The 27500-nt window shown below is 39.1% G+C and overlaps 1 protein-coding gene across 4 annotated transcripts in view; it reads right to left on the bottom strand.

Annotated features, from left to right (window-relative positions):
• Positions 1 to 27500, bottom strand: part of LOC144025625 (transcription factor COE3-like) — a 68988-nt gene that overhangs the window by 29814 nt on the left and 11674 nt on the right. For all 4 annotated transcript variants that reach the window (XM_077531865.1, XM_077531867.1, XM_077531868.1 and 1 more), the window contains exons 6-7: positions 26043 to 26116; positions 16392 to 16460 (exon numbers count right to left, since the gene is read on the bottom strand). In XM_077531865.1, the coding sequence (XP_077387991.1) occupies positions 16392 to 16460; positions 26043 to 26116 (143 nt within the window). The remainder of the gene's footprint in view (positions 1 to 16391; positions 16461 to 26042; positions 26117 to 27500) is intronic.

The following is a 27500-nucleotide window of genomic DNA, read 5'->3' as shown; positions in this document are numbered from 1 at the left end:
ATTTGAGCTTTTGAACGCTCCGTGCTTCCGTCCATCTGTTTTGGCGACGCGCGGGTGCGATGCTGCGCTGGTCTAGTCAGGTGTGTTGCCGTGGCGGCGGCGGCACGGCGGTGGCGGCGTGGGGACCAGCGGTCAGCGTCAAGGTTGGCGCCATCTGGCCCGACCTTGGACCGCGCTATAAAAAACAAAAAAACAAAAACGCGATTCCATACGTGATCTTTCCGTCCGCGGCGTGCGACAACAGCGGATACGAGTGCGAATACTAAGAGTAATAATTTAAAAAAATTAATTTTAAATAAATTAATTAAATTCATTAAAATTTTAATTTGAATGCCATTCAGCGATGACCATGATAAAAAAAAAAGGTTTGCAGCTGCACTAAATTAGTTAAATAAATAAATATAATTTAACATTTAATTTAAAATAATAATAGTAATAATTAACAAAAATAATCTCAAATAAATTAATTAAATGTAAATTAAATTTAATTAAAATTAACATTTTTATACCATTCAGCAATGACCAAAAAAAGGTTTGCAGCTGTCAGCTGCACTATATTAGTTAATGTAATTTAAAATTTAATTTACAAAAATAATAATAATAATAAATAATAACTTTTAAAATATAATTTAAAATAAATTAATACATTCAATTAAAATGAAATTAAATTTAAATGTCAAAAAAAAAAAAAAAGCTGTCAGCTGCGCTCGATTTTGTATCCACCTCAAGGTGCCGTTGCGTTATTTTTAAATTTAAATTAAATTATATTAAATTTGTTCAACAAATAAATCATATAATTAAAAATTGTATTTAACATAATTAATTAAAAATAAATTAATAAACTAAATTAATAAATTAAAACAAAATTTAATTTATCTTTAAATGCCATTCTTCAATGACAAAAAAAAAAAAAAGTTTAATGCTGTCAGCTGCATTCACTTTTGCATCCGCCTCAAGTTGCCCTCACGTTTTTATTTTTGAATTTAAATTAAATTACATTAAATTAGTTCAATAAATAAATAAAATTTGATTTAACATAATAATACTAATAGTAATAATTTAAAAAATTAAAATAAATAAATTAATACATTAAATTAAAATTAAATTTAAATGTAATTTTTTAATGCCATTCAGAGATGACAAAAAAAAGTTTGCAGCTGTCAGCTGCATTCGATTTGCATCCACCTCAAATTGCTGTCGCGTTATTTTTTAATTTAAATTAAATTATATTAAATTTGTTCAACAAATAAATCATATAATTTAAAATTTTATTTAACATAATTCATTTAAAATAAATTAATAAACTAAATTAATTTAAATTTGAATGCCATTCAGCGATGACCCAAAAAAAAAAAAAAAAAAAAGTTTTCAGCTGTCAGCTGCACTCGATTTTGCATCCACCTCTCAAGTTGCCGTCGCGTCACTTCCTGTGTCACTCGCTCCGTTCATCCGACGCCACTCGCCGATTGGCCGCAACCAGAAGCCTCATTTGCATATTAAACGGCCGGCACATTAGGCATGCAAATATATGCGGCATTGTCTTTATTGCGAATGTGCTGGCCATATGCGGCGCCGCCCGCTCCAGCAGGCGACAACGTGCCAGCACTTTGCTCGACAAATTGCCGCGATCGGTCGCCTCCGTCGCCGCTTCCTGTCACAGTTTTTTCTTGCTGCCGTCGGCGTTTTCTATGATGCCGCTGCGTCAGCACACACACCCGCCGCGCAGAGGTGTTACGAGGCGCCGGCAGGATGCCGGGCGGGACACCACCTCGACCTCTCACGCGGCAAGACCAGCGACCAATCCATGTGATATTTGGCTGGCGTCCAGTCCATCCTTGGAGGATGACTTCTCGGGAAGTCCCTTCCGGTCAGAGGGGTCGCCATGGCAACCCGCCGTCCACGACTTTTCACCTTCTCGGAGGTGGTGATGAAAATAGAAAAAAAAAAAAAAAAAGGGCGACAACGCGGCAACAGAACAAAAACAAGAAACACGCACATACAAATATACACACATTCACTTTTATGAGATCAAATTTCACTTCATTTTCATCTCAAGCATTTTTTGTTTTACTTAAAAGGTGCAACAAGGAATTCATTAGTCATAGATTTAATGATTATTGTAATGATAACTGTACCGTCAATATGATATTTTGTGAATTTTTATTTTATGTGTCTCTTATATACTTTATATGTCATCTATCCATCCATTTTCTTAACCGCTTGCTCCTCACAAGGGTCGTGGGGGTGCTGGAGCCTATCCCAAACTCAGATAAGAGCATAAAATTACATATGAAACTTATTGCATGTCTTTCCGATTTGCATATTGCATGGGCCAATATCGCGATCGATATTTTTTTGTTATATTGTGTTTTTATTTTTTTATTTTTTATTTTTTTATCTGATTCATCAATTAATTGAAAAAGTAATTGACAGATTCGTGCAAATAATTGTTAGTTGCAGTGATAATTAAATGTCATAATCTTGCCGCTGACGGGAAGCCTCTCGGGCTGGCAAGCCACGCCCCCTTGCTTGCTCACTTCCTGTCACAAGAACATGCACTGTGTGTTTTAGTTACGTTTAGGAACAACACGGGAACAACATGACTCCACTCACACTTGAAGGAAAATCTTCTTGGGCTCGTGTATGAAAGTTTGGTGACAGGAAGCAGAGACACGACGACATCGCAGGAAGAGCACGTGCACGCGTTTTTTATTTTTTTTTTGTGCGTGTGATTGACAGCAGCAGGATGTGAGCGTGTTCATTAATGACTGACGACTAAATAACACTTAAGCCTGCTAGCACAGGTGGGGGGGGGGGGGGGGGTATCGGTCGATGGATCGATGCATGCTAGCGTTCACACACACACACGCACATTAACGAACGCGCACACACCTGCGCTCCTAACTCGGTGGCCCAGAGCCTCAGGCTGGTCTGAATTTGAGCGGACATTGAACGTCCGTGGCGGGGGGGAGCAGTGTGCATGAGTTTCAGCCCGTCTCCGTCTTCCTCCTGAATGTTTTTTTTTTTTTTCCTCCCAGAATCCTCCAGCGGCCCGGAGATTAGCCGGTTAAAGGGTGGCGGTGCATCGCACTCTTTGATTGGAGCGTTTGACAGGCGGGATTAGAAGGCGCGATTAGCCAGACGCCGCACTTACGCAGCCGCTAAGATAAAGTAAGCTAAGCTAAGATAAGCTAAGCCCTCCCCCCATCGCCATCATGTAGCCGTGAACAACCATTTTCTCTTGCACCGCCTCGTCAGTAAACACTGCACCTGTTAGCCATTAGCACATTAGCTTAATAGGATATTGTCGCTTCCACTACGTCGGTATGGTTGCCAACCGTCTCCTTGAAATACGGAATCGTCCCGTATTTACAACTATCAGTACGCGTTCCGTATTGAGTTGTCAAGGGACGCGCTTTGTCCACGTAATACCGTGAGTGTTAAAAATAGTTTGTAAAACATCAATGGAATGAATGAATGAACAACAGTGCCCTTTATGTGACAATTTACGGTTACCTTCCAAGGACCGCCCCCTGCTCTGTGACCAATGAGCTGACGGCACATTCATTTAGTACGACGATACAGAATCCGCCCATCTTATTGGTCGATGTAATGTTGCTTGCGGAAGTTAGTGCGGTGCGATACTTGAGATTGTGGTATCGATCGATACCAAGTTAAATACTGATGCGGATACCGATACCAAGCACTTTTAGGTTAATAAAATATTATGGTATTTTAAATCATTTGTTCTATTAATTAAAAAAAAAAGGCTTTATTGTATTCTTAAACATGCCATAATGTCTATTATTGTTGTGTGCTGAGAGGTTGGATTCCAAACACAGACACAAATAAGTCTCAAAACACACACAATTCTCAGACCCTTAAATAGACAGTCAATCAATCTCATTGGTTGTGGCTAGACATGCGAGTACTAGTACTGACATGGAATTCTCTGATTGGCTGTTGACTCCATAATTACAGATCGTTCCTGACATCAACAAACACCATATAGCATAAACGATCGTTGACATTATATAGTCTAGACATCATATAGCCTAAAACTAAACTAGCTGCAACTGGATGCTGTTACATCAATACCCAAAACAGACACGTAACGTGTCGTGAACTCGGGCGCACGGTCATGAACTCTACTCAAACTTAAACCAGGCGTGACCCCAGACATGAAACAAGACCCAAACATTACTCCTGCATGACTTGAGTCATGACAATTATGTTGTCATAAGGCAACATGTCATGTCAACTAGAGCTGCACGATATTGGAAAATCATGCGATATAGTTGCTGAATATAGCGATAGATATTACTGCGATATTTAACATGAACCTAAAAAAATTACATTTTTTCTAATAAAAGAATAACATTTTTTCATGCAGCCAAATAAGCAAATGTATTCTTAACTGTAACTAGCTCTTGATAATGTTCAACTATTGCATGAGCCATTATCACAATATCGATATTTTTTTCAATATATTGTGCAGCCCTAATGTCAACATTTATTGCATGTCTTTGCAATACACATATTGCATGGGCCAATATCGTAATATCGATATTTTTTCGATATATTACGCAGTCATTAAAGTCAGCATTTCTCAACATTTGTGATGTCAACATTTGTAAATATTGCAAGTTTCCCTGTTAGCTTTTCTTGGAAAATATCAACAAACTGTCAAGCGTTGCTCGTCGCGCACGGATACGCGCGGTGACGTCATTGTCCGACATGGAACCGATAAGGGAATCGTTGGCAAAAAGACGGCAAACGATGCCAAGGAATTGAAAGACTGGGAGCCAGTTCACAACAAGAACCGGTTTTCGATTGCCATCCCTACCCGTGAGAAAGCAAAATAAATATATAAATATAAATATAAAATATAAATATAAAAAAAATATAAATAAATACATGTAAAATATTGATAGTAGCGCTCTGGTATCAATCCAATACGATACTCACGTTAGTATAGATTCTACCGATATTTGGGTCCATCTAACCAGCCGTAGTGGAAGTACATAGGAAGTACATATTTTTCAGGGAGTTGGCAACGATATACGCCAGTTACGTAACGGCTGGTCACTCTTGCGACTTGGTCACTGTGCATGTGTGCATTTGTGAAGGGTCGCCACGCATGCTGCTGACTGGTATGGAATGTGTATGTTGTCTGGTCACCGTGCATACATACTAGGGTTGTAACGATAAGCGCGATATCGTGATATTAAACTTGCCACAATATATCGTCGTCGTCACGTTCACGATATTAAAAGCAGCACATCTGTCAAAAAAAATAAATCAGGTTGATTTCCATTTGTGCAGTTGTAGCACCCTCTGGTGGCTACTTTTTTTAGTGCAGTTTAATTTTCACCCGGCATGTTTTGGCCCTTCGATGTTTCAAATCGACACTAATGGTCAGATGAAGGGGAAGGGAATATGCCTGTGAAGCCAGTCAATATGTGGACGAAAATGTGTGCGTGCATTAGCAACATAACATAATAAAAATAACATAACATTGATGCTATGTACAAAAGCACAATATTGTGTTTTTTTTGTTTTGTTTTTTTTACAATATTGTGACCTTTTTTAAATATCGCCAACCGCCCGACAATATCGTCATAATTATCGTATTGTGACCTTCATATTGTGATAATATCATATTGTGACATTTGGATATTGTTACATCCCTAACGCATACTAACAAGTGACTACTATCGACTGGTCGCCGGTAATGTGACCGCTCACCGTCCACTTGCGTGCTGAACGACCGTTCAACTGACAACCCGAGCGAACGGTCGCAGCAGAGTTTGGTGACATCACACTTTGAAGGTCGGCGTGACTTCAGACAGTTTAAGAGGCAGCAAGTTGAACCCCCCCACCCCACTGGACTCACAAAACGGGGGCGGGGGTCTTTTTGGCAGAGTGGCGTCTTCGCTCGGATGGCGGCGGCGGCCGAAAGCGGACCCTGGGGCCGCATTACGCGCACGCGCGCGCACGCTAACCCTTAAAAGAACACCTGCTAACTGACTGGGAGGGAGGAGCAACCAGAGGAAGAAGAGGAAGAAAAAAAGAGGAGAGAGAGGAAGAGGAGGAGGAGGCCAGTGATGAAGGTTTGCAGCACAGATGGACTCGGACGAGCCACGCAGGACAAACGTCGCGTCGACAGATCCTCAAGGAATCACCATCAACTCAAACTGTACGTGTGTGTACTAGGGCTGCACAATATAACGAAAAAATATCGATATCGTGATATTGGCCCTTGCAATATGCATATCGCAAAGGCATGCAATAAGTTTTATATGGAATTTTATGCTTTTTATATGAATTTGATCAGTCAGATGCTAACTAAAATGTGTATTGCCATTCAATAGTTGAAAAATTATCAAGACATAATTACAATGATTATCTAAGATTACATTAAGGTTGCTTATTTTGCCACATGAAAAATGTTTTTCTTTCATTAGGTAATAAAAATTTAATTTCTTTAGGTACATGTTAAATATCGCAAGAATATCGATATCGCTATGTTCAGCAAGTATAATCGCATATCGCATGTTTTTCCAATATCGTGCAGCCCTTGTGTGTACGTGTGGTTCTTAACTCATTTGCTCCCAAAAACGTAAAAATACGTTACATTTTAAATGGGTCCCAAAGACGGATTTCTATATATATATATATATATATATATATATTATTTTTTATTTTTTTATGCTAGAGCATACATAAGGCTTTGATGCAGCCTCTCAACTACAGCGATTGGGTGAAAAAAAATGGTAGTAATTACATAAAGGGCCCGCAGGTGGCAGCAGAGTATAAGAGATCTACCAGGGCCATGTTGCAACAAGCTCTTTTTGACAGTGTATTCAACATTCTAATGCTAATTGCTGCAAAACGGAAACAGATAGAATTATACTATTTTTTTTTTCCTGATGAAAGAAGAGACTTTAATCTTTCTTTTAGTGGGTTCCATTTTTTGATAGCAATAGAAGACAATATTCTGTGGGCCTTGCAAAACCAGTCCAAATCCAGTCAAACAGCCGGGAGCAAAGGGGGTTGCTTCACTCAAAATGGCCGCCAGTCAACAAGTTAATCAAACAACAGGAAACGATTTCAAACCAACAGTGCAGAACTGAATCTGATTCTGATTCTGTTTTGCTCCATAAAATGTGCTTCCATCTTTGTTCAGACTAAAACTGTTGCGGAATAATTTCTATTACTTTGATTTATTTTGATTTGTTGTTGTCGGGAATGTTGCAGATAAATATGAGGAATATTTCAGCAAATGATGTTCATCATAATCATCTTCGTCCTCCTCCGTGATAAAGTGTTAGCGAGCTGTTTGCATCGCGCACGAACGAACGCAGCCAGGTTGGGCGACCAAACGGCCGAGCGGCTTCCCCGCCATCGCTTGCTCGTCTGTCGGGGGGAAAAGAGGAAAAAAAACAAAACAAAACAAAAAAAACAAAAAAAAAACATTCGCACCCCCGCTCGCTCCCAACCGCCCCCTCCCCACCCCCCCAAAAATTCATTTGTCAAGCTGCTGCTGGAAGAACACTTTCACCTTGAAAAGTCCATTTAGCATCGCACTCAATGAAAAAACATTCACACAAAATATACTTTGTACTTCGGCTACCAGTGACAATATGACAGCCGCTCGTACGCGCACACAAGTAAGGTGTGTGCGTGTGTGCGCATGCAAGCAACAAGCAAGCTCACACAGAACCAAATAAGGAACCAGTCCAGTCGCAGAACCAAACAATTGCACATGAAAATAAACAATGAATGACAAGGAAGCAAAATCGGAACAGAAACGTACAAATCATCCTTAGTTGCAAGTGTAAAGAAGCAGACGTGGAACCAATTAAGGAACCCAAGAAAACAAAGGGAAACGACTTTTTAAGGTGGCAAATTTGCAAGAAATTTATAATAAATTTGCGACTTTCTAAAGTGGCAGATTTGCGAGAAAAAAAACTCACGTAGCGTACTACTTGAATGTTTGCGCCAATACTTTGTATGAAGTTGAAATGAAGAATGAATCCATCTCCATTCCTACCTTTTTGTTTTATAAACAGTCCCATTAACCACCAACCAATCCTCAAATTAGACTATAGATACGCTATGTGGATTTCGAGTAAGTTTCTGAGTTTTTTTTTCTCGCAAATCTGCCACTTTCTAAAATGGCAAATTTGCGAGGAAAAATAAATCATAAATTTGCCAAATTAGAGAGTGGCAAATTTGAGACCTTATAAAGTGGCAAATTTGGGAGAAAAAAACCCATAAATTTCCAAGTGTAAAAAGCTGGAAATTTGCGACTATCTAAAGGGGCAAATTTGCCAGAAAAAAACTCGTAAATTTGCAAGTTGAGAAAGTGGCAAATATGCAAATTTCTAAAGTGGCAAATTTTTTAGAAAAAAAATCTCGTAAATTTGTGAGTTTAGAAAGTAGCAAATACGGGACTTTCTAAAGTGGCAAATTTGCGAGAAAAAAAAAATCATAAATGTGGGACTTTCTAAAGTGGCAAATTTGCGAGAAAAAAAAATCATAAATGTGGGACTTTCTAAAGTGGCAAATTTGCAAGAAAAGTCAGGAATTTGCGAGTTTAGAAAGTAGCAAATTTTCGAGAGAAAAAAAATCATAAATTTGCGAATTTAGCAAGTGGCAAATTTGTGAGAAATCTTTTTGTAAATTTACGAGTTTAGCAAGTGGCAAATTTGTGACTTTCTATAGTGTCAAATTTGTGAGAATTTTTTTTTGTAAATTTGCAAGTTTAGAAAGCGGCAAATTTGTGACTTTCTAAAGTGTCAAATTTGCGAGAAAAACAAAATCGTAAATTTGCGAGTTTATAAAGTGGCAGATTTGTGAGAAAAAACTTAGAAATACACATCAGAACAAACAAGGTTAAATTAATTTGTAATTACTTTGCAGTCGGGTTTTCAAATAAGGAGATGAAGTTATATTAAGATTGAATCCATCGCCACTTTTCCCGGTATATTCTCTAAAAAATTTTATATATATATATATATATATATATATATATATATATATATATATATATATATATATATATATATATATATATATATATATATATATATATATATATATGTGTGTGTATATGTGGCCCTAATGTCGTATGTATGAAACCAAAATGGAATTAAAAAAAAATAAATAAATAAAAATAAATTTAAAAAAAAAAGCAAAAAATAACCAAACAAGGAAAGAAAACGTGTGTGTGTGTGTTGCTAAGGTGGCTATTATCTTTTCCATCCGTCCATCCGATCCGCGTGGACAATCTAGCGGCACTCTTTAATGTCGCATGGCAGCGTCCTGATGTTGCCAATTCCAGCACGCCAGTCACATGACCTCAGCGCCCGTCGCCATCTGCGGCCAACGGGCATGGCCGCTAAAGCGTCGCCAGCCACCTCCACGCCCCCCGCCCACCAGATGCCGCCTCCCACTAGTGGCACCCCAACACCTGCCAAGAGCAAAGCCCCCCCCCCCAAAATGCGACTCCTGCCGTGTTAACCCCCCCCCGCCATCAATAGGTAACTGCGTCATGTGACCGTTGCGCACGTGCTTCCACTTGGAGGCTTTTTACATACGAGTGTTGAACGCCACTCGTATGTTGAGGCGCCCAAACCCTACTTTTGCTCGGCTGCCACTCCCTGGCTTGCAAAAAAAAAATAAAAAATTTAAAAAAAGAAAGAAAATCTTGTGCGCGTGTGTTTGTGTGAAATGCGATCCGGGCACGTTGCAACAGAGCATCATGGGCAGGCAAGATGATGTGATGTGATGTTTGGGGTGCGAATGAGACAGTTGGGGGATGGTCAGGACATAAGGGAGGAGGATGATGATGACGATGATGAGGTGATGAGGAGGAGGAAGACGGTATTGATTCCTACATAAAGATGAAGGCCGTAAAGGGGAAGAGGGGGAGACGCCACAGAAGGTTACCGAGTGACGGGGGTGGACCTTATGAGACCACCGGACACTTGTGGTTGCTAATCACTGATTTATATATATCTGACTGGAAAGGTGATAATCCAAGACTTTTGAGGTGGCGAGGCGGCCATATTGCTCCTCCCAAGAAACGCTTCTCACCATATCATCTGATACATTTACAGTATCCAAATTGGAGAACATTTGACACACTACTTAGTAATAGCATCATTTATGGTGTTTTAAAATGTATTAATGATTTACATGTAATAAACATAAACAAGAGGACTTTACAACTTGCCTTAAATACATGTATAAATTATATGCTTCATGATGTTTATACAGTAGCCTGCTGGCGAGGTGGGAGTAACAAGATGGCCGCCCTGTGACTTCAACGGCTTGCACTTGCGTGTGGGCTATCAGCTATCCACTCGTACATATAGGTCAGTGACGCTAATGCTAGCTTAGCATGTTGACGCTTATTAGCAGCCTGTGAAAAATGATGGATTGATGTGACGAAATGAAAATGATGCTTGCGTGTGTGCGTTGCTTCCAGCTATAAGCTGAGCAGCTATGATGTCATCAGGCGGTGATGTCATCACATTGGTTGCGACCAATTGAGCGCGAGCGGGGGAACTCATCCGGCAGCAGCGGCTGATTCCCAACATGGAAGCCCCACCCACCACAGCCATCATGCTTAGCCTAGCTTAGGCAGCTGCTGACACGCATCGCAACCACAAAGTAAACACAAGTCTAAAAATGGAGCTGATTGTTGACCTGTGAACTTTCTCTCTCACTCATTTGCTCAGTTCCTCTGGGAAACTCGATTTATTACAAATATGGGTGTGCGTGTCTTACATGTACTGTACACACAATGTCGAGGCTCGTGCGTGTGAAGGAATTGCTGGTGAGTTTATTGGCTTGGAGTGAACATCCGAGCCACTCAGTGACTCAGTAACTCAGACCGTGAGTTAGTTGGCAGTGAGTTACATAGACAAGTAATGAATGAGAGGGAGTCATTTTGTAATTAGGAATCAAATGAATGCGAAAATGAACTGGCACCAGCACTACTCCTTACTACTAATAATTGTGGGAATGCTAAAAGCATCCCACATACGTCGTTCGGATTTGTATTCTCTTCACTTTTTTTTTGCAGAGAAACAACACCCTCATAATATTTCTGATTGACACCGTTCAAATAACTTGCTTCAAAAATTCACGCCTTCCGGGGTATTTATCGTCTGATTACACATTACTTACAGTACTCGCACAATTTATCGTTAAATATCAACTTTTCCCCCATTCATCTTCAATGAGAATGACATTGAACTTTTTTCTAAGTCCCACTTTCCACGCCCACTTTCATACATATAACTGATCATTAGCAGCTGTCTGATACCGCTTCGTGGCGCACTTGTTTAACTCATTTGCTCCCAATAAAGTGTAAATACGTTTTTTTGTTTTTTTGTTTTTTTATGTTTTAAGTGTCCCAAACACGTTTTTTTTTAAGCTAGAGCATACAGAAGGCTTTGATGCAGCCTCTCAATTGCAAAGAATGGTTGCAGAAATGGTAGTTATTACACAAACGGTCAGCAGGTGGCAGCAGAGCAAAGGAGATCAACCAGAGCCATCTAGAAAAAAAGCTAAATTACTTAGAATTTTAAATAATTTGTGAAAACTGATGAAACTTAGCTCTCTTCTAATGCTAATTGCTACAAAACGGAAACAGATAGAAACATACTTTTTTTCCTGATGAAAGAAGACACTTTAATCTTTCTTTTGATAGGTTTCATGCTTTTATAGCAACTGAACACAATATTCTGTGGGCCTTGCAAAATTAGTCAAAATTCAGTAAAACAGCCGGGAGCTAACGGGATTGCTTCTGTGAAAATGGCTGGGAGTGAATGAGTTAAGTGCGATGTCCAGTAACCCAGAGGTCCTGGGTTTGAATCCCACCTCCAACTGTACATTGGAAATATATGCATGGCAATCATGCTGAGTGATATAAATGTATACCAAATGACTATCATATCAGGAAATGCATTACAATTTCACTGAAATGATTAAACGCATGTTGAAATGGATTATAATTTGAAAATTATTAAATCCCACCATAGACAGATTGCAGTTCAATTTTTCTTTTTATTCAGGTATCCTTCAACTTCAATTGAAACGTAATTTTCACATAATTAATCTTTCAATTTACTTCATAAGCATACATCTTAGCATTCAGCTTTCAGCATTCCTACGCAATTTCTCCAGAAATTGCACTTAGTCTAGTATTAATAGATATTGATATATTTAACATATTGATATAGTTAGACATATTGACTGGAATTTACTATTAGCTGGCTATAAACACAACCCAGTCATGTGACTCTATTGGACTTTTTTTGTTTTTAAGTCATCTTTGTAACTCGCTTTGTTTTGGGGGGGTTTTCCCCTTTTTGTGTTTCTGCTTGAGGACAACGGATGAAAATTAGCCGACAAGTTTGATCCCGTGTCTTTACCATTGTTATTATAGTTTTGGAATTTTTCTTTTGACTTGGTTTTGTGTTGAGTTTTTTTTTAAATGTAGTTAGTTTTAATTAGTTTTCAAGGTGGTTCTGCTAGTTTTTATTAGTTTTAGGTATTTAATAAATGCTTAGTTTTAGTTTAGTTTTTTTTTTTTAATGTGTATGACTGTGCGCAATATTACAAAAACAGCATGGGAGCGACGTCATTTTTTGGTGCTTTTCTATTGGCTGCTGTGAGATGACGACACTTGTGTGTGACACACTTTCAAACGTCATTATTCCGCTTCATATCAAAATAAATCGGCTTAAAATCACATTTCAAATCATTCCCAAAGGCTCATGCAACAATTAATGATGAAAACGAAGGACATTTTAGTTTAGTTAGTTTTGCTCTAAAACTACATAAAATATAGTTTCAGTTTTTGTTTTTTGAAAAGCGTTTTGTTTTTATTTCATGAACTAATTAGCTTTTTGCAATTGTAGTTTTTTCGTTCGTTTTGTGAACTAAAATAACCTTGGTCTTTACATACAGTACCCGAGTCACATGTAATGTTCATGAACATGCACTGTCCCCGCTAAATCAAAGAGAGAACAAAAAAAAAAAAAATCTACAAAAAAAAAAAAAATGTAAAGAAAAACAAAAAAACAACTATATTATGTTGGTATAAATCTTGCAGGAAGTTGAAAGAGATGAGGGTTCGAGGCACACCCATTGGACAGGAAAGAGATGAAATTTATTTGATTTTTTTTTAATGATTTATTCCCTCGCCTACTTCTTGTTATTAATAATTAATTTACTGATGTAAAATTTATTTACTTGTATACAAAAAATAATACTTGTATACACACTTAAAATGTTTGCTTTGTTCTTGTTTTGTTTTTTTTAAATCTTTTTTACTGCAATTTCTGTTTCATGTACAGCACTTTGTACACAGCAATGCTGTTTTCAAGTTGAAAGTCTGGCTTCGTCCCGCCCCAAGAGACAAAAGGTCAAGATGAGTTCAAAGGTCAACCTTCGTGCCCTCCACTTTACACCTCAAATTGTGTGTGCGTGCGTGCGCAAGGGTGTGATGACCTCCGTAAAAGGCGTGAGCATGAAAGTGAATGTTTTTTTTTTTTTTTATGGATGTGTCGCGTTGTATAAAATCGCTGCAATCGAACAAGACCTCAACACGAATTGTCGCGTGCAAAAGTCACATGACACTGCAAACTTTTGACTTCATGTCACGCGTGTGCGCACGTACGCGAGATTGATGTAACACTAAACGTCTTTACTGTAGCTGCTATCACATCATTTGCATGATGGCTCACTAAACACACATACACACGGCATGCGTGCGTGCGTGTCATAAATCCTTCTTTCTGAACAGGCACTAAAATGCAGAGAAACAACCAGTCGCCATAAATCACCATCACATGACCTCAATGGCGGTGGTGCGTGCGTGTGTGCGGCATCCTATCCTCAGTGTGCCAATGTCATAGTTGAACTCGATTTTTTTTTTATTCTGACCTCCACGTGATTCAATTCTTTTCCATTCTAGCTTGTCGGATTGTGACCGATGACAATCCTGTGATGATGTCATCGTCTCGTGTGACTTGCGATGACGTCCGATGTTCCGATCGAGCGACGGGCAACTATTCAGCGTGTAATAGTGAGTGGTGTGCAATACTGCAAATTCTGGTATCGATCCGATATCAAGTAAATACTAGGGGTGGGAATCTCTGACATGAGGCCGATTCGATATGTATCTCGATACACAAGTTGCGATTCGATTGAAAAACGATTATCTTTCAGAACAGAACGGTTCGATACGGTTTGATTAAGTTTGGTAACGATACAATTTTCGATTCGATACGATTCATTTCAATATTCACACATTCATTTTTGGTTAATGTATGATATCTTTTTTGTTTTTTTAATCTGAGACACGATGATGACCACGGAATCACTACTGTTTGTTTTGTTTTTTGGGCTGTCGTTCATTTTGAGTTTGATGACGTAATTGCGGGCACGTCTCAGTTCTCCTATCTGCTGCTCATGCTAGTTGTGTACATTGACTTGGCTGTAGAACATACCTGTGTCGTTTGAATCCATGCATTGGATCGTCACAGTTATTCTTTTTGGCTCGCGCGCAGTACCAACGCCGGCCCGGGACATACAAGTGCACCGAGAGGACTCGATAGCCATGGGAAATACCGAGATGTACATCACCGGCTTCTGCTAACTGTCTCCACTGTTGCATGTTGTCACTCGGTGTGCGCGCGCGCGCCGTGTCGCGAGCACGGCGTTGACGGTCGGCGCCCCCCCCAAAAAAAGGTGCGTAACGTCTGTCTTTGCGTTATGTTTACAACATCCGGGGAATGAAGCGTCTCTGAGCGCTACTTTGCTCGCTCTCTGTAAACACGGAAGTAGATTGAATAGTGATGCTACTGAAATGTAAACAAAACAAGTTGAGCACGGTGCAGAACGCTTGCTATTATGAAAACCATAAAGCCTCACTCGCAACCGATTCACAGCAACGCGATATCCGGTCCACAGCTTTACAAGCAATGTATCTAAGGATTCCCGGCGGATTTTGTATCGGTTGACAAGTCTGCTACCGATCCGGTCGTTTAGCTCCCCTTGACGACCGAACCATGGTTCGGTCGAATCGGTTTTTTGTCCCACCCCTAGTAAATACAGGGCCAGTATTGGCAATATCAATACTTTTAGAAAATTAGGGTATTTAAATTAAAAAAAAAATGAAGGTAGCTGTATCATTGATTAATCACAATCAAATTTCAACCTTTAAGTGTTTTTGTGTTTAGTTTTTTAATAAAAGGACAAAATTGGGACAAAGTTAATTGATAAATAAAAATAAATATATATTTTTTAAATACAACAAAAAACAGAATTTTTATTTTAAAAATGTATTATTTAAAAAAGAATTTATTTATTCAAAAGTGAAACTAAACTACTCTCTGGATATTTCAGTGCCAGTATCAATCCAATATCAATCTTGACTTGGTATCGATAATATTGAAATTTGGATCGATCCGCCCGCCTCTTGCGTGCAAGCAAAATCGAATTAAAACAATTTCAAAGGTTTTCAAGGCATGTCGCGTAATCGTATTTGATTGGGGTTGGAGACAAAATATATTTTTTTTGTAGCAAGTTGACTTTTGTGGTATGAGAAAAAAAAGAAAGTCCTTGCGCCGTCTGCACTTCGACTGAGCTGTAGCATATCGAATCAAATAGAATGGAATCCAATCCAATCGTTCCACTTCAAAATTCAACCACCCTTGAATCGTCTCACACCTCATGATTATCGAGCCACATATCGAATGATGATTGGTAAACAAAATGGAGGAATAAGCATAAATCAATTGGATTTTCTTCCTTTTTTTTTTTTTTTTTTTGCTTTCCATAACATTTTTCACTCAAGTAGCCACCGATACCAAGTGTCGATACCACAAGGACTTTTGATACATCAAATTTCCACCCAAAAAACAAAAACAATGCCAGATCATTTTAAAGAAACAGCAATATATCTCAGCGGAGCATTTTTCCCCCCTTCAAATGAATTTACATTTTCAAGCATTTTTTGTCCCATTTGTTGATAGAATGCACATTTTGTAGCAATTAAAAAATAAATAACTAAATAAATAAATACATAAATAAATAAATAAAAATATTCTTTATGTCATATGTTCCTGTTTGTAAAAGGGCCACAAATCGGCTTATTGTCGTGAGTACCGATACCAATGAAATGGGTTTCGACAGACTGACACCGATACCTGGCATCGGTACTCGCCCATCCCACGTTGCATGCACACATGGGACACGAGTCCCAACAAACAAGATGACGACGACGTCATTGTACATGCTTGCGCTTTCTGATTGGAGGAGACAAAACGACACACGCACACATACACAAAGGGGGTGTGTCCTACCTGTCAATGATGACGGGGTCGGAGGGTGTCTCATTTCGATTCCCGCAACTTTTTTTGTCGCAGCAGCGGCTGAGGACGAAATGCAGGCAAACGTTAATGTGGAAATAGACAGAGTATATATAGTATAATAATAATAATAATAATAATAATAATAATAATCATAATTATAATATAATGTGCAATATAATAATAATAATAATAATAATAATGTATAATAATAATAATAATAATAATAATAATAATAATAAACTACTACTAATAATAATAATGATAATAATAATAATAATAATAGAAATGGTATAAATAGACCACACACACATGCTACATTTGATATTTTCTATGAATTTTCAGAGCGTGTTGAAGTTGAAACAATTTGACAGAAAGATGACTCGACAATATGATATAATGCAAATAATATTTCACCTGCACTGTGCCTGGATACATATGTGGGTGATCAAGATTTGACATAAAACACAATGTAAAATAATAACAATTCTTAACTTATTTTCTGCCAAAAACGTATAAATACGTTCTATTTTAACTGTTTTAAGTTCCCAAAGAGGTATTTATACATTTTTTTTGTTTGTTTTATGCTCAAGCATACAGAAGGCTTTGATGCAGCCTCTCAACTGCAAACAACGGTTGAAGAAATTCTAGTTATTTACACAAACGGCCAGCAGGTGGCAGCAGAGTATAAGAGATCAACCAGGGCCATGTTGAAAAACTATTCGAATGCTAATTGTTGCAAAATGGAAACAGATAGAAATATACTTTTTTTCCCTGATGAAAGAAGAGAATTTATTCTTTCTTTCGGTAGGTTCCATGTTTTGATATCAAAAGAAGACAATATTGTGTGGGCCTTGCAAAAAAGTCAAACAGGGGATTGCTTCACTCAAAATGGCTGCCAGTCAGTGAGTTAATTGGTGACATGTTTGATAATATACTTGACAATATGATGAGAAAAAGATTGAAGGCATTTGCTGATGTGCATCATGTGAATATGATGATGATGATGATGATCTTTCATACTGTGATGATGAGCGGAAGTCTCCTTTCAGCATCCAGCTGAGAAAAGTCAACGAAATGTGGATGGCGCCCAGAAAGCTGCCGCCAAGCGAGTGTGCCAAAAACACACAAACACACACGTGCGCGACAATATCAGCGCGTTTGTGTGCGCGATCTCGATTGTGACACCGCAAGTTGGTGGAGGGCAATGGCGCTTTTTTGATTGTCTGGCCTATAAGCATTCAACATATTCATATTCAACATTTCCGGACTATGGAGCGCACCTGACTATAAGCCGCATGTGCCCACATTGAAACATGAGATAGTTACAAAGAAAGATGGTAGACAGAAATCGTTTTCATAATATACCTTAGCTTTTCTTTCCAAACAGTGCCTGTGACGCGGCAGGAACACAGCAGCAATACGGTAGTTACTAACAGGGATGCTTCAAAATAACATACCGGTAAAAGTCACCGAGACTGAGACTTGTTATATGTTCCATGATGACGGTCTGCTCATGCTCAATTTATTCATGCACAAAGCAAAAACTTACATTCAACTTGCGTCTTCCTCCACACATATATTCAACCTGTCTCACTCTTACCTTTTCTGCTCGAGCGCCCAGAAAAAATACATATACAGTGATACCTCAGCTCACGAACATAATTGGTTCCCAGAAAGTGTGTGTAAGGCGAAAAGTTTGTCTTCCGAACATTTATTTCCCATAAGAAACCATTAAAATGAGAATAATCCGTTCCCAGGTCCCTATAAAACATAATTTTCTACTAAATAAGCCTTAAAACTACACAAAAATATACCTTATTTTATGTATAATAAATGTGCTATTGTATTGTAATTAAAGAAATAAACTGTACTGTATAATAAAGTCGTTTTATTTACCTTTGCGATGGTAGTTCTTAAGGATGGTAGCAATGGTAGACTTACTTCATTCGCGAGCGTTTCACCGCGTAGAGTGTTTATGGAACGGTTGCCGCTCATTCGCGCTTTCGTGCTCACCGGAGCGGAGGAGGTGTGTCCCTTGGTGAACAAGGAAGTGGAGCACTTTAGCGAGTCAACAAAAAGTGAGCACCGCCAACTACGTTCACCTGTTTCCTGGGACTAAACAGCCGTGGCACTATTTTCTCCTTTTTTGAGGTACGTGATAGCACTTTCGCTTTTTTTAGTGGCGCGAACTCCATTGACTACAATGCAAAAGCGCCGCCGTCCCTCGCCGTCCCTCGCTTTTGGTGAGAAAGTAGCATTAGGCTTAACACTAGCTTGTGGTGGGGTCTTTTTCGGTCCCATAATAGCAAAAGTACACTCAATATGGTCCAAAATGTCTATCAAACACAAACCGCGTCCGCACTAAAAGAAAGGTGGTGACGAACTGGGACGCCGTGAGCGTGCGTCAGCTTCTCGTGGCCGGCGTGGCCAGCACCGTGGTGCTGTTCGACCGCGTGGTTTGGTTCGTCCGCCGAAAACTAGTTCGTCAGCAGAGACTATATGCTCGCGAATTTAATGTTCGTGAGGCGAAAAGTTTGTGAGCTTAAGCGTTCGTCAGCCGAGGTATCACTGTATTAGCCGCATCATTTTATAAGCCGCAGGGTTGAAAGCATGTGAAAAAAGTCATGGCTTATAGTCCGGAAATTACGGTACGTACACTATTTGCATACAATTGCATCAATAATGGTCAAGACAAAAAAAATAATACAAGGATTTAAATATATTAGCTGACAGCTCATTGAAAAGGTGAAAACTGAAAATATTTGGAAATAACATCAATGTGAAGGTCATTTTTTCTAACTTTTTGGGGGGGCTATTAATGCCATATTATTATTATTATTATTATTATTAATTTTATTATTAATTTTATTATTTTTATTTATTTGTTATTATTTTTTCAAGCTACCTTTATCATGAATGCCATTTGAGGGAGCCTCATGATGATGATGATGATTGTATTAGGGATAGATCGTTTATCGGCTAGGGGTGGGAACCTCTGGGTACCTGACGATACGATACACGATACAAGGCTCACAATAACAATTTCACGATATGACGATACTGCCATTATTGATATATTGGTCAGGTCATGAATCTACAATAAAACTACTCAAGGCATAAAACGGATGTTTTTTTTTTCAATGAGAAAATCGTTTCTTTTTGTACCATCACTGAAACAATATTCAAACTGCTGTCCACTTCACAACATCTATTACTTTAGTGTATTTTTTTAACAAAACAAATACAAATGTCTACTTAACAAAGACAACTTTCTGTCAGCAAATTTGTGTCTTCCTTAAACGCTTATTGTCATGCAACAAGTCACATAGTCAATTGTTTCATTTTATAAAACTGTGACACTATTTTTTTGTGTAACACTGCAAAAGGACATAAATAAATAAAATGACTTCAATATTAAATCTAATTAAATCAATATTAGTATTCCTCAGAAATTGTGTGCTTCAAAAAGTTGAAAGATAAAATATGTTTGAAAATGTTAAAATTGAAGATATAATACACATTTTTGATAGAAACATATGCAAAACGGAGTCAGATAAACGTCTTCCAAGGGAAAGTGCTGATGTTGAAAACTTGAGTTGAGTTGAGTTGAAGTGTCTTGTTCGCCTGAAGACTTGCGTCCATTTTCCCGCCACTCTTATGGGGCGCTCCCCCTAGTGGCCCACCAAGTAATTGCTCAATAAGTCATCAAGAATGGAGCCGTTCCAGTGGCTGTATATTCACTACAAATATCGCCATACTTGAGTAGGCATTAAGGGTGTCACGATTTCGATTTTTTATCGAAATCGATCGAAATTACGTCACGATTTCGAGCATCGAAATAGAAGAGAGGACACACGATTCGATGCCCCCCCCCCGCGCCCGCCGCCACCGCCGCCACCGCCACCTCCCAGGAAAGCAAATGAGACGCAGCCATTCAGCTACTAGCTAACGGCACTTGTTAGCTGACTTCTCCTGCAGTCATGATGGCAAGCGCGGACAGACACAGCAATGGTGCTTCAAGCCGCTCCCGCTTCTCTCGTCACCAGTTTGGAAACATTTTGCGTTCCCGGTGAGTTATGTCGACAACGTTCACGTTGTCGATAAAAAGACCACAGTTGCAAGATATGCTATGTGCGCGTACTGTACTCGGCCACGGTGTTACGCCCGGCTCGTCAAGGGGAAGGGAAGTAACACAATAACAGAAAATATAGAGTAGATAAACACGGGTCGACTTTAACATCTGAGTAGTTTTAATTGAAATTTCAGGCAGGGGTTTGACAAGGGAGTGAAAGTGGAAGGTGAACAAATAATAACCGCATTTGACAGAACTGACAGAACGGAGGAGAAACAACAATAACCAATAGGGGTATAATACACGGATACACAATAGCGTCGCGCTGGCACAGTCGTCCAATCGGAGTGTCGCGCTGGCACAGTCGTCCAATCGGAGTGTCGCGCTGGCACAGTCCTCCAATCAGAGTGTCGCGCTGGCGCATTCAAACTGAAGTACCATTATACGGGCACCAGCCGACACAAACACACACATACATACTAGGGGAGCGGAGCCGGCGGCGGGCCCGAGCCGCCAGCCGTAACAACGGGAAACACGACAAACATGACGGGACATTTACGCAGGCATCACAAAGATTTAGATTTATCAAATTCAACTAGAAGTGGGAAAACAACGGTCCAACCAACTATTTCATCCTCATTTACAGTGAAACTTCCACACACTTCAGCTCGCGCGAAACGCCAGATCCATAGGTCTATTTATAGCAGCAGACCTGCAGCCTTGGAAAACGCTGGATTGAAACATTTAATTAGTGTACTTGAACCACGCTACAGTATGCCCAGCAACTGTAAATGTTGGGATATAGTTTGTTCAGGCTGTATTTGTTCCATGACTTTGGATACAATATATTTGTTGTTGTTGTTGCACATTGCACATTATTTTAAGAGGAACGCACAGCACACTGTTGTAACCAAAAACAGTCAATAGATGGCAGGCACCCACTGTGACTTTTTGTTTTTGTTTTTTTATTTTTTATTTTACACTTCAGTAAGAACAAGACGGTTAACTTTATATTGTAAATAAATTCTTTGAATTTGATCATTCCTGCCTAATGTCAATTATCATATATTACATAAATTTACACAAAAATAATATGGAAATTGCATCACCTATATGTAGCCGATCTTTTGAAATAAGATTTACTGTACAATAAATAGAACCAATGATCATAGACTAGCCTTAGCCTACAGAAGCATATGCCTCTGTGTTATAAAGTGGGGGAGCGGAAAAAAAAAAAAAAAAAAAATCGAAAAAAAAATCGAATCGTGACCCCAAAATCGAAATTTAAATCGAATCGTGGAGTTGGCGAATCGTGACACCCCTAGTAGGCATATCCATAATTTATCGGGAGACAAAGTATCATGATATTGATATTTTCTTACACTCTTATGATCAGCCGGGCTGATTATCGGCCATTATTTTTTTTAATCTGAAGGACAATGAAACTGGTATCTCACTGAGCAGTGAGATACTTGCGAACATAGCAAATTTGTGGTTTTCATCAGGAATTGTAATTTGTTCACAGTCAGTTTTTACTTGTCGTGAACACATTTGAAAACATATTCAGACAATTTTTCACTGTCAAGATTTTTTTAAATGTTTTACAAACCCTAAGAAAAAAAAAACATGCAAGGAACTTTTCATTTATGGATCGGTTATTAGCCTCCTTGACTACTAATAATCGGTATCTTCCTTGAAAAAAACCCAAAACGTATCAGTGTATAGCGCCCCCTCCCTGGTAACAAGTTAATATTAGCGTAGCATGTTGGGCGAAATGTGAAAACAGATGTTTTTTTTAATGCTGGAGCATACAGCCTCTCAACTGCAAAGAACGGTTGAAGAAATGGTAGTTGTTACACAAACAGCCAGCAGGTGGCAGCAGAGTATAGGAAGACGAGACTTTAATCTTTCTTTTGGTAGCATCCATGTTTTGATAGCAATAGAAGACAATATTGTGTGGGCCTTGCAAAAATCAGTCCAAATCCAGTCAAACAGGGGGTTGCTTCAGTCAAAATGGCTGCCAGTCAATCAGTTCATTGGTGACATGTTTGATAATATGCTCGACAATATGATGACAAAAAAGATGGAAGACATTTTCTGAAGTGCATCATGTGAATTAGGGGTGGAAACCTCTGGCTACCTGGTAACAAGCTAATATTAGCGTAGCATGTCGGGCGAAATGTTGAAAACGGAATGTTTGCGATGTTGACGTCATGGAACCTTCGCGTGTTCATCGCGTGTTTGCGCACCGCCGCCGTGAGCCAAATTTCCAGCAGAGCAATTACGGCGGCGAAAAAGTGCCGCTCAAGTGTCATCAACACGCACCAGCCACGCCCCCCCGGGGACGCCCCTCGGCTCCCCCCTCGGGCCCGGCCCGTTTTTTGCAAAGAGCAAAAACAAACGCTGGCATGCCGCCGTCCGACGCGTTTGCTAATCACGCTTTTCCCGAGGGCCGCTCGCGCGCTAATGACTGGCGCCCGCTGGCGTGCATGCGTGCGCCACTGTGTTGTTGTTGTTGGCACCCCCGTTTGCCTGTGAAGGTCACACACGTGCATGCACACACTTAGGGCTCCATTTTGGTGGGCACAAAAAGTGTCGCATCTTCATTTTGACAGCGGCGATTTTGGGCTGAATTGGATGGAGCAGTGTGAGCTGCGTGGACGTGTCGCTAGGAGTGTGACAATTAGTGTTGTTCCGATACCATTTTTTGGCTCCCGATACCAATACCGTGACCCAGCTTTGCAGTATCGGCCGATACCGATACCATACCGATACTTAAGGTTTTTTTTCCCTTAACATGAAAAAGCTGTCCTGCCATTGGTTCAGAGCATTCAAGGGCCAATAGGATACCTTAGATCGGCATGCAGTGAACATGTCACATATCAGTGAATGTCGTGCACCAGCAAGACACAAGATGCTGCATCCAAAATCCTATATTAGCGTTGGAATTAATGGTATCGGCATGTTACTTGTGAGTAGTCACCGATACCGATACCACTGTTTTAATGCAGTATCGGCACCTCTGCCGATACCAGTATCGGTATCGGAACAACACTAGTGACAATATATATGGATATGGCAATCAATCGTGTTACTTGGTCTCCCAATCGATTATCAATACACTGATGCAAGTATGGGAATATTTGTAGTGAATATTCAGCCACTATAACGGCTCCATTGAGCAACTTATGGAGCAATGACTTGGCGGGCCACTAGGGGGAGCGCCTCAACAGAATGGCAGGAAAATGGATGCAAGTCTTCAGGTGAAGAAGAAGATTCAGCAGAACTCTTTAACTTGTTTATCTGTCCAGCGACTGATTTACTTTTGCATACATTTCTATGAAAAATGTGGATTATATCTTCAATTTGAAAAACACATTTTCCCACTGTCAAATATTTGTATTGAAAATAATTTATTATTAAATTATAATATATATATATATATATATATATATATATATATATATATATAATTTAATAGAAAATATTTTAACATAGTTGTGGAATTTTACATTTTAGATTATATATATATATACATTTTTTATTTATTTATTTATTTATTTATTTTTAAATTGAGTTAGTTTTAATTCGTTTTCATGGTGGTGCTGTTAGTTTTTATTAGTTTTAGTTATTTAATAAATAAATGCTTCGTTTTAGTTTAGTTTTCGTTCGTTTAGTTTTTAAAAAAATGTGTATGACTTGTGCACAATATAAAAAAAAAAAAAAAAAAAAAAAAAAAAAAAAAAAAAACACCATGGGAACGATGTAATCTTTTGGTGCTTTTCTAATGGCTGCTGCGATATGACATCACTTCTATATGACACATTTTCAAATGTCCTTAATATCAAAATAAATCTACTTAAAATCAAAATTTAAATCATCCCCAAAGGCTTATGCATTAAATTAATTACCCAAGACTAAAAGAAAGGATTTTTTTGTTTGTTTTGTAACCATAAAATGTAGTTTTAGTTAGTTTACGTTTTTTTTTAAAGAATTTTCGTTTTTATTTTATTTTGTTAACGAAATTGTTGAATTTGAATTTTAGTTTTTTTCCAGTAGTTTTAGTCAACTAAAATAACCTTGATTAAATCTTCAATTTTAGCATTTGAAAACATATTTTATGTTTCGACTTTTTGAAGCACACAATTTCTGACGAATATTAATTAATATTGATCTAATCGGATTTAAATGTTTAAGTCATTTTATTGATTTACTTTGGCAATGTTACACAAAAAATGATGTGACCGTTTACAAAATTCATTATGCAAGTGACTGACGTTGCATGACATGCGTGTTTAAAGGGGCTATCTGCCAGATTCACTCAGGAAAATGCACTTTTTAAATACAGGATGTACACACTTTAACTTTCTCTCAGTCTACACGTCTGTGTTTTTGTTCATCTTTTGTGGTAATTTCGTCCTAAACCCCCACCTCCCCAGCCTGTATTTTGCCATTTTGTGTTTGTTTTGTAAACAGTGAGACGTTTCAGTGGAAAGACAGTACTTACAACCCTCCAGCCAATCGCAGAGCGGAGGGTGGCGTGTCGCAAACGGGGCCGGGCGAACGTGTCAGCTGCGTGACGTCACTCCCGCGGCAATTTGAAAGCACGGACGGATTTTTTTTTCTTCACTCACTCATTCACACACGTAAGCGTCTGTGAGTGAGTGAGTGTTTGCGACACGCCCCCCCCCCCCCCCCCCCGCGATTGGCTGGAGGGTTGTAAATACTGTCTTCCCACAGAAACGTCCTGCTGTTTACAAAACCAACACAAAATGGTAAAATACAGACTGGGGGGGTGCGGGTTTAGGACAAACTCACCAACAGAAATGAAGACAAGCCCTGATCTGTAAATTGAGAAGTAGTTTGATTGTTTAACTCCTGTATTTAAAAAGTGCCTTTTCCAGAGTGAAACTGGCAGACAGCGCCTTTAAGAAAGACACAAATTTGAGACAGAAAGTTAAAATGATATATTTGTTTAAAAAAAAAAAAAAAAATACACGAAAGTACCCTGAAGAAGACACCATTTTGAATATTGTGTTTCAGCAATGGTACAAAAAGAAACGATTTTCTCATTGAAAAAACATCCGTTTATGTCTTGAGTCGTTTGATCAGAAATTATCGCGGACTTATGACCTGACCAATATATCGATCACCGCGGTATCGTTATATGGTGAGATCATCGTTATCGTGAGCCTTGTATGGCATCATGAGCTACCCACCCCTACGTGTCAGTGGATTGGATTTGGGGCGGGGGGATGTTCTGGGGTCGCTAGTAGGTTCAGAAAGGCGGCCAGTTGTAGAGGTCAGAGGTCAAAGTTAGCATCTGACGCTCCTGAGTGCTCCCGCTGAGGTCTGTAGCATCTGTTGCCGTGGCGACGCGTTCGCTTCACAACTAGAAGTCACGTGCGCGTGTGTGTGTCAGCCATTGTTGCGCTGAAGCAGTAAACGAGCGTTAACGAGCGAGCGCAAACGTGTTGATTGGCGCATCAACACCGCCACAGACAGACAACAGCTGCTGTTTGTCACTCACGCGCACACACGGCGCGAGTGTGAAGATGGGCGGAAGGTACCTGCACATGATCTCGTGCGTGAGCAGAACTCGGCACATTTCCGGGTTCTTGTCTTGTCCCTCGTACAAAATGGCCTGACAGCAACAACACACAACATACAAAAGTTATCGTTTAAAAAAAAAAAAAAAAAAAAAAAAAAAAAAAAAAAAAAGATATTAAAAGGACAACAATTTGTGTGACCAAATTGTAAAGATTGCCAACTGACCGCAACTTTCATCATCATCAATTCCTCGTTCCACAAACTTGTTGACCTTCCAAGTGTCTCAATTTGCACCTCTTGACAACAATAAATACGATCAGCCCCTTGTTATGTTTTATATATGGAACGGTATGATTTGACCCCAATTTCACCAATCAAATGCAAAGCAAACTTTACATGAATTTATTACAACAACAACAACAATTATTTCAATAAGGACACATTCAGCTTGACGATTTTAAATATATATATATATATATATATATATATATACATACATATATATATCAAAATAAGCAAACCCAATATATTTTTAGTTAATTAATTGTAATGACCTCTTGATGTGTGTCAACTAATGTTCAATAAGTGGACGGTGGTGCACATTTTAGTTAGCGGCTGACTGGTCAAATTCAGATAAAAGCATAAAATTTCATATGAAATCTATTGCATGTCTTTGCGATATTGCATGGGCCAATATCGCAATATCGATATTCTTTTGATATAATGTGCAGCCCTAATATATATATATATATATATATATATATATATATATATATATATATATATATATATATACACAGAGAGAGAGAGAGAGAGAGAGAGAGAGAGAGAGAGAGAGAGAGAGAGAAACAGACACACATTACATACAGGCAGTGTTGGGTTGTTGAAGTGTGTTGAAGGGGGGGGCTTGTATCGATGCTCATCGATTGACGGTGGCGACTCCAGCCGACTTGTCTGTCATCGTCATGAGCGCGTGCGCGTGCATGTGTGCGCGTGGAATGCGGTCTCCAGCGTGTCGCGCGGCGCCACATGAAGATTATCGATCGGCGGCTCCACGGCAGCAGCCGCCGCGTCGCCCGCTTCCACAATCGATGGATAACACGATGGCTGACAGCACCGCAGGTGTGTGTGTTCGCGCGTGCGAGTTGAGTAGCTGCTCAAGTTTATGACTACAATAAAAAAAATTAAAAAAAACGAGTCTTGCAGGTTATGAAGATTGCTTAATGACGATCTGATGATAAATAATTGAGTGCAGTTGTCAACATGTTGCTCGATGTTCAGTGTGACCTCGCACATTTTGGAGATAGTTGTTTTGGGGGGGGGGGGTTACGTCTTTTGCTACCAGGCCCATATTGGCCTTATTTCAAGGTATTGATTACTCATGAAGGCTGCTGATACCAAACAGCGAAACTTGTATGCAATATTGCATTTTTGTTGTCAATTTCAATCAGGTGCATATGAATATGTTTACGTGTGCG

This window comes from Festucalex cinctus, chromosome 9, assembly GCF_051991245.1.
Source record: "Festucalex cinctus isolate MCC-2025b chromosome 9, RoL_Fcin_1.0, whole genome shotgun sequence".
NCBI lineage: Eukaryota > Metazoa > Chordata > Actinopteri > Syngnathiformes > Syngnathidae > Festucalex > Festucalex cinctus.
This window is presented reverse-complemented; position numbering and strand designations above follow the sequence as displayed.